This window comes from Eptesicus fuscus, chromosome 10 (assembly GCF_027574615.1).
Source record: "Eptesicus fuscus isolate TK198812 chromosome 10, DD_ASM_mEF_20220401, whole genome shotgun sequence".
NCBI lineage: Eukaryota > Metazoa > Chordata > Mammalia > Chiroptera > Vespertilionidae > Eptesicus > Eptesicus fuscus.
In genome coordinates this window covers 61,927,913-61,936,670 of record NC_072482.1, presented here as the reverse complement: position 1 = coordinate 61,936,670, position 8,758 = coordinate 61,927,913, and the positions used below count along the sequence as shown (strand labels likewise).

General features: G+C 42.0%; 1 protein-coding gene across 1 annotated transcript in view; it reads right to left on the bottom strand.

The window, feature by feature from the left end:
- Positions 1 to 1,277: 1,277 nt before the first annotated feature.
- SLC16A10 (solute carrier family 16 member 10) overlaps positions 1,278 to 8,758 on the bottom strand; it is a 93,214-nt gene continuing 85,733 nt past the window's right edge. Inside the window, exons 5-6 of the mRNA XM_008158924.3 lie at positions 4,943 to 5,171; positions 1,278 to 2,218 (exon numbers count right to left, since the gene is read on the bottom strand). Of these exons, the coding sequence (XP_008157146.1) occupies positions 1,986 to 2,218; positions 4,943 to 5,171 (462 nt within the window). The 3' untranslated portion in view covers positions 1,278 to 1,985. The remainder of the gene's footprint in view (positions 2,219 to 4,942; positions 5,172 to 8,758) is intronic.

Below are 8,758 nucleotides of genomic sequence, written 5' to 3'. Positions count from 1 at the left end.
AACTTTCCAAAAAACAAATTACCTAAGTCCCTGAATATGAAATATGGACATATTTGAAGGAGTAAGTTGCAACTGTGTATATGGCCACAGTAAGTTGTTGAATGTCTTCACAATCAAAATTATTTAAAATCCTATTAAAAATAGATTCTACATTTAGTGTTTATATACTTTGAACTTTCAAGGCTGAAGATAAGAAAGTTGATTCTGAAAGGAAAATTATTGTGTTTTCTCGCTGTTTAATGAACAGCCTCACTTTATCCCACCTCCTGTGTGCCACACCTCCCTGCTCCCCATCCACTCTAAGTCCATATGCTTTCCAGGCATCTCCATCCTCAGCTAGAGACAAGGAATGGAAGTGCTTTGCCTTTCAGAAACAATAGTAGCTGAAAAGTAAAGTAAGGACATAACAGACTAACTTTCTTTCCTTACAAAGAACTTAGAAACAGGTGGATCCTAGAGGTGCTTTAGAAAAGGACAGCATTTGTCCTGGCCAGGTAGCACAGTTGGTTAGAGTGCCATCCCTATATGCCAAGGTTGTGGGTTCAATCCCAAGTCAGGGCACACACAAGAATTAACTAATGAGTGTATATAAATAAGTCAAACAACAAATTGATGTCTCTTTCAAAAAAAAAAAAAAAAGACAACGTTCTTCCCAGATGAACAAGCTACATTTGAAGAAGATCTAATAAACATCCATATTTAAGATTTAAATATACTTTGCATATTATTAACTTTTAACCACTAAATAAGAAACAAAAATGTATAACTTCAGGGATGAGGAAAGTGTTCCTGCTTTTTGTAGATGCGCTTGGGTCATGACATGATTTGGTTGTAATTTTAGATACTTAAACTCTAATAGCTTGCTTTCAATTGTCTGTGTATAAATAGAAAAAAGTACTAAGAATGTTTTGGGGAACACACTAGGAGAAATACATACAAATGCAAATTTCTGCCAGAAAGTTTTGGAAATGTAGGAGTTGTTTCTCTTTATAAATGCTTCTAACCTTTCACGAACCATTAATTTCATAAACCAATTTGAGCAACTGTATCTATCAGAAATAGATATTTTCTTTACAAACACAAAGATTTTTCCCCCCACTGTGCCTGAAACTGCAACTTGACAACATGTTCAATATGGCTTTGTTTAGATATCGGGTCCCAGTGCTAACAAATTCAGAAGCCAGAAATATTTTATGTTAAAACTGCCAGAGTATCTTTCATTCATTCTATTTTTCTTTATTGTTATAATTTAAACAAATTCAGAAATTTGATGCGTTTCTGGCTACTCCAGTAAAACATACTGCAAAGCCAAAGGGAATAAACGTAAATGGAAGAAATGCCTGATTTTTTAACTGCTCTGCCCTTATGACCAGGAATCTCACATACTGGGTCTGAATACATTGCTAGTATTTGCTCCAAAAAGATCTCTGACACTAGAGCAAGTCAGAACCCCTTCCTGTCAGAGCCTATTTAACAGCAGGAAAAGCAGCTTTCACACACACTTGAGGTTTAGGTAGATAGCACATTATCTAGAAGCCAGGCTTAAATTTTGTAAAAAGTCTCCAAGTAGCAAAAGAAATTAAAATCTAAATAGATACCAGAACTAAAAACAGCATGTGAGACAACAAACAATATTTCCAGTCAAACCAAATTGCAACCTTTTCAGTATAGCTTGAGGTATTCTTAAATATTTGTAGGAGCTAAACAGCATTCACAGTTTCCAAAGTTGCTTTCTACTGAGATAGGTCTAATTCTCATAATATTTAACTTTCAGAGATGTTTCCATGGACCAGAGTCTGTCCTCAGACTCATGGAAATGTTAGCTATTCGGTGGCAAAAAATGGTTCTTGTAGTAATAAATGTTCTATTTCTCATTATTGTGCTATCCTTAGGATGTGATTAAAAAAATAATTTGCAATTTATATAAAAGGAAACTTGCTTAAACTTCGGAAAGCAAATCCAGTCTGGTGGAGGTATAGAAGGCATTAAATAACAGAGTCAGATTCTTTCTTCACGATTCCAGATGAACTTGACAGCAGAGAGTTCTGGTTACCCAGCATTTTCTCCATCTTTTCTCCTCCAATGGTTTTATTGATCTCTCTTTGCTTCTTACTATGGATCCATGGGATAAAGCAAAGGACAGCGCCTCCAATAAGGGGAGGGACTCCAGCGAGATAGAATGCCACGTCATAGGAACCCAGCTTCTCACGAAGTAACCCTGGGAAGGGAGAAAACTGTCACCAAAAGAAAACAGGTGGGGCTCTCAGGGTCTCAGATCAGTCACAGTGGTGGCCTGCGTAGTTCCAACCTAATGACTTCATCTCAGCAGAACTAGTTCAAACATCTCAGATTATCAAACACTAGAGGCCCGGTGCACAAAATTGGTGCATGGGGGGGGAGGGGGTGTCCCTCAGCCCAACCTGCATCCTCTCCAATCTGGGATCCCTCTCACCATCCAGGACTGCTGGCTCCCAACTGCTCACCTGCCTGCCTTCCTCATTGCCCTAACCACTTCTGCCTGCCAGCCTGATCACCCCTTAACCACTCCCCTGACAGCCTGATTGATGCCTAACTGCTCCCCTGCCAGCCTGTTTGCCCCTAACTGTCCTCCACTGCAGGCCTGGTCACCCCCAACTGCCCTTCCCTGCAGGCCCGGTTGCCCCCAACTTCCCTCCTCTGCCGGCCTGGTCACCCCTAACTGCTCTCTCCTGCAGGCTTGATTGCCCCAACTGCCCTCCCTTGCAGGCCTGGTCCTTCCCAACTGCCCTCCCCTGCTGGCCATTTTGTGGCGGCCATCTTGTGTCCACATGGGGGCAGCCATCTTGTGTTGGAGTGATGGTCAATTTGATATTATTCTTTTATTAGATAGGATAGAGGCCTGGTGCATGGGTGGGGGCCGCTGGTTTGCACTGAAGGGTGTCCTGGATCAGGGTGAGGGTTCCCTTGGGGCATGGGGCAGCCTGGGGGAGGGGCCTGTGGTGGTTTGCAGGCTTACCACGCCCCTGGCGACCTAAGCGGAGGCCCTGGTATCTGGTATTTATTTATCTTCTATAATTGAAACTTTGTAGCCTTAAGTGGAGGCCGAGGCAGACCAGGGCAGGCGGAAAGCTTGGCTTCCTCCATTGCTGGGAAACCCAAGGCTCCTGCTCTCTCCGTGGCTGCAGCCATCTTGGTTGGGTTAGTTTGCATACTTGCTCCTGATTGGCTTGTGGGCATGGCTTGCGGGTGTAGCAGAGTGATGGTTAATTTGCATATCACTCTTTTATTAGATAGCGTTTTTAGGAAGTGTGTCTGAAATATAAACTTTTCTGATATCAAGAAGGAAAAGAGCTCATATCTTTAATCTCATCACAGACTACAGGACTCTGGGTTTTTATACCAAAATATTACATGGAAAAACATATTTGCAACTAAGCTTTGGTTTTTTTCAAAACCCTTCAGAGGCCATTTGGGGCATTCTGACACATGGTGTAAAGGTGGATAGACCACCAAGCTCAAACTTCTCATAGACACTGCAAAATGTCTACCGTTTCAAACCTTTTCTGGGCCTATCCTATATAATAAAAAGGTAATATGCAAATTGACCATCATGCTCTCACACAAGATGGCTGTCCCCATGTGGCCACAAGATGGCCGCCACAAGATGGCTGGCAGGGGACAGCAGTTTTGGGTGACCGGGCTGGAAGGGGAGGGCAGTTGGGGGCAACCAGGCCTGCAGGGGAAGGCAGATAGGAGCGACCAGGCTGGCAGTGGAGGGTAGTTGGGGGCAATTAGACCAGCAGGGGAGGGCAGTTGGGCTTAATCGGACTGGTAGGGGAGCAGTTAGGCGTTGATCAGGCTGGCAGGAGAGTGGTTAGGGGCAATCAGGCAGGTGAGTGGTTGGGAGCCAGCAGTCCCAGATTGTGAGAGGGGTGTCCAACTGCCAGTCGGACATTCCCTGAGGTGTCCCAGATTGGAGAGGGTGCAGGGTGGGCTGAGGAACACCCCCTCCAGTGCACAAATTTTATGCACCGGGTCTCTAGTTTGTTTATGAAATAACATGAAACAATTAAAAATTATAATTTAAAATCATGAAAAATGATAAATATAAGTTAGGAAGGAAAAGGTTGTTAAATACATTTTGGAAAGATAACTAAGGTTTGTCACCACATGAGAGGAAAACATGAGAATCTATGTATGGCACTCTAACAGATCCTAGGGTTGTGCTTCTGAACCTGTTATTTAGCATACTCCTTGTATCTAATTTATCTAACAATCCAATTTAATTAGTTATCTTTGTGTTTTTAAACTTTTTAAAAATGTTTTTATTAATTTCAGAGAGGAAGGGAGAGGGAGAGAGAGAGAGAGAAACATCAATGATGAGAATCACTGATTGACTGCAATGAATTGAGCTGAACTTTAACGAGCCCTTCACATGCCAGAAATAGAGGACAGTACATACATTTAAATTTTATCATAATTTTATCAAATTTTCTTATCATAAAAATTCACATTAGCACCCAAGTAATACTGAAATAAGAAATCTTTATACTATCATTCAGAAGATTTCTAAAGGTGAAATTCACGTAACATAAAATTAACCATTTTAATGGCATTTAGGACATTCACAATGTTATGCAACCACCACCTCTATCTAGTTCCGAAATGTTTTAATCACACCAGAACAAAACTCCAAGCCCATTAAGCAGTTACTCCTTTATCCCCTTCCCTCTGGCCCCTGGCAACCACACATCTACTCTCTGCCTCCATGGACTTACCTATTTTGGATGTTTACATAAATGGAATCATGCAATACGTGGCATTTTGTATTTGGCTTTTTGTTGCACACAAAAAACAAAAGACTAGTAACTAATAAATTATACATTTACATACAAGTGAGACTTAGGACCTGTAGTAAAAATGCTATGAATTAATATAATTATTGGAGAATGATTACATTTACCTGCAATGGGTGGGCCCACGGTCATGGGTATAGACATGAATCCAAGCAGAAATCCAATTGCTTGGGAAACATCCTGCGCACCAACTAACTCAAAGGCAATGGGGGCCATAATTGAAATGAAGCATCCATCGAAGAGGCCCATGATGAGACAGACAGCGATGAGGGCCCCAAAGACACTACACAAGGGAATCATCATGGACATCAGACCAATGAAGACAAAGGAGAGCACCTAGGACAGACACCACATGTCAACTCTGCTGTCAGGAAAAGTGAATTTTACAATCACTGAGCAATATGTTTAGAACTTTTAAGAAGGTACTGCTTAGTCGCCTCCCCTGCCCCATTCACCTTGATTTTATATACATAATCAACTCCCTTAATCAACTCCCTGAGTTCCCCTAGCACTTTCTCAGTGTCTCTGTTAAGGCAGTAATTTTCAACATTTTTCATCTCATGGCACACATAAACTAATTACTAAAATTCAGTGGCACTCCAAGACAAATTTTTTTAAATATATTTTTATTGATTTCAGAGAGGAAGGGAGTTAGAGAGATAGATAAAAACATCAATGATGAGAGAGAATCATTGATTGGCTGCCTCCTGCACGCCCCCTACTGGGATCGAGCCCATAACCTGGGCATGTGCCCTTGACTGGGATCAAACCTGGGACCCTTCAGTCCACAGGCTGACGCTCTATCCACTGAGCCAAACCAGCTAGGGCCAAAACAAAAATTTTTTTGACAAAAAATAGGTATAATTTGGGTTCATTCACACGGATGCCTATTGTTGTGTTGGCTGTTGTCATTTTTGTTGTTGTTGTTGTTAATCCTCACCTGAGGATATTTTCCCAGATTTTTTTAGAGAGAGTGAAAGGAATGGGGAGAGACAGAGAGAAACATCATTGTGAGAGAGACACATCAATTGGTTGCCTCCCACACCGGTCCCAATTGGCACTGGGAATTGAGCCTGCAACTAAGGTATGTGCCCTTTACTGGAATTAAACCTGAAACCCTTCAGTCCTCGGGCCAACACTCTATTCAAACTGGCTAGGGCTGTTGTCATTTTTTTTATTTGACAGTCTAAGTGAAAAGAGGTCAGTGCCCTAAGTAGTCAGGTATTACATGTTTTATTTATTATTATTTTTTAAAATATGTTTTTATTGACTTGAAAGAGAGAGGAAGGGAGATGGAGAGAGAGAGAGAGAGAGAGAGAGAGAGAGAGAGAGAGAGAGAGAGAGAGAGAGAGAGAGAGAGGTGAGAGAGAAACATCATTCGGCTGTCTCCTGCACGCCCTCTACTGGAGACTGAGCCAGCAACCCAGGCATGTGCCCTGACTAGGAAGCCAACAGGCAACCTCGCGTGCATGGCCTCATGCTCCACCAACTGAGCCACACTGGTAGGACAGGTATTGCATGTTTTAAAAATTCTTGAAAATTACTGTAATGAAGAAACCAGAAGAAAGTAACTATTTTTCCTTCCCAGCCTGTAAGCTCTTTGAAGTCAGAATCAGTACAAGCCACCTTTGAACTAGATATTTACAAGGTTTAAGGATCTTGCACCTGGTCATTGCTCAATAAATACTATTTCTTTATGCCCTGGCTGGTTTGGCTCAGTGGATAGAGTGTCAGCCTATGGATTGAAGGGTCCCGGTTTGATTCCAGTCAATGGGATCCATCCCCAGTAGGGGGCATGCAGGGAGGCAGCCAATCAGTGATTCTCTCTTATCATTGATGTTTCTCTCTCTCCTTCTTCCTTCCTCTCTAAAATCAATAAAAATATATTTTTAAAAATAATACATTAAAAATAAATAAATTACTAGTTATTTGAATATCAGCTCAAATTCATTCATCAAACATTTGATTCTTAGCCCTGGCCAGGTAGCCCAGTCAGTTAGAGTGTGCCAAGACTGCAGGTTCAATTCCTCAGTCATGGCACATACAAGAATCAACCAATGAATGCATACATAAGTGGAACAACAAACTGATGTCTCTCTCTCTCTCTCTCTCTCTCTCTCTCTCTCTCTCTTTCTCAAAATTGGTAAAATAATTTATTTTTAATTTTATCTTTGAAATTATATATACTTTATTGTTATTAAATAAAAATAAAGTATTGTTATTTAATAACAGGGACATGCAGGGGCAACCAATGAATTCGTGAATGGATGGAATAACAGGTTGATATTTCTTTCTCCCTCTCTCCCTCTCTTCTCTCTCGCCTCTCCTCTCTCTCTAAAATCAATTTTAAAATTTTTTTAAAAAAAGAAAAAGCTGAAAGTTTTGTCATGCAACAAATGTCCGTTAGAGGGCTCCCTTGACACTTGAGAAAACAAGACCAAATGTTCTGCTAAATGTTTGACCAGGATATCCACAATTAGGTAATAATAAAAGGGGGAATAGTCAGAGTACAATAAATACTTTTAAAAGTGGCACTGTCCCACACTTCCTTCTAGCTGTATGCGCAGACTCCGTCCTGTGGCGGTCTGCCTGGACCTACACAGACACCCACAGCGAGGTAGCCTCTCTGTCTCTGTTCACCTCTCTCCGTGGAAATGACATTACCTTCCTCCAAGGCCAGGGGCGAAGAGTAAAGGAGGCAATGCATCGTGGAAGTGCTCAATGTGTGGTGGTTGGTATTACTTCACGTCAATTAACGGAAGTTCTTCTGTGTGTGTTACATACCACCGAGCGAGCTCTGCCTCCGGGCGCCCCTATGAATGAGTGACGTCCACAGTGTCCTGTCCTCAGCAGCCTGCTCAGCTCCTGTAGACGCCTGCCTATGGCTTCCTTTAGGGAGTCAATCCATCTCATATTTGGTCTTCCTCTTTATGCTGCCTTCTGTTTTTCCCAGCATTACTGTCTTTTCCAAAGAACCCTGCCTTCCCATGATGTGCCCAAAGTAGGAGAGCTTCAGTTTCGCCATTTTTGCCTCTAGCTTGTGTTTCAGGCTAATTTGCTCTAGGACCCATTTGTCTTTCTGGTGGTCCAGGGTATCAGTAGAGCTCTCCAACACCATATTTCAAATGAATCAGTTTTTTCCTATCAACCTTCTTCACTGTCCAACTTTGTATCCACACATAGTAAATTACTCTCCTATGCCTTTTCCAATCATTTTCCTGTGCCCAAATTCCAGCTCTCCTTCAAGGCCCTCCTCCTCAAATACTGCCTCTCCTCTGTAGAGTGAGCAGACATGCTCAGTCCCCAACCCCAGAGCCCCTTTGTGGCTCTCCTTTACCTTCCTTCCACAGCCAAGCTTTTGGGCAACGTTGTCTACATTTCCATTTATTCAACTGATCATGATCAGGCTTCAAACATTGTTTCCCAGACATAATATACTCCATCACACCTGCACCTCTTTGCACATATGGTTTTTCCTGCCCGTCCTTATCTGTCTACTATTCACTTAACACTCTGCCAGCCTGGGAGGCCTGCTCACACCCCCACGAGTGATTCAGATGCTTGGCGCCCATGTTGCTATGGCACCCATCTAGCATACGTATATTCCACTGTGCTATAACACTTATCTGTCTTCCCATGAAACCATTAGCTACTAATTGAGGGTACAGACCATGTTTCATCTGTAGCATATAACAGTGTCTGGTATGGAGGAGTCACTTAAATACTTGTCAGATGAGGTCCATATGCTCTTAGAATTAGCATTTGTTTAGTGTGTACTCCACAATACCCAGAAGGCAATTTGCAATAAGGAAGCTCAAAAGACAAACATGCACACCCCTGAATTTCACAAGATATTGCAAAAGGCACATGACTATAAAAACTATGCCAAAACCACAATTCTAAGAAAAAGGAATGGGCAAAAA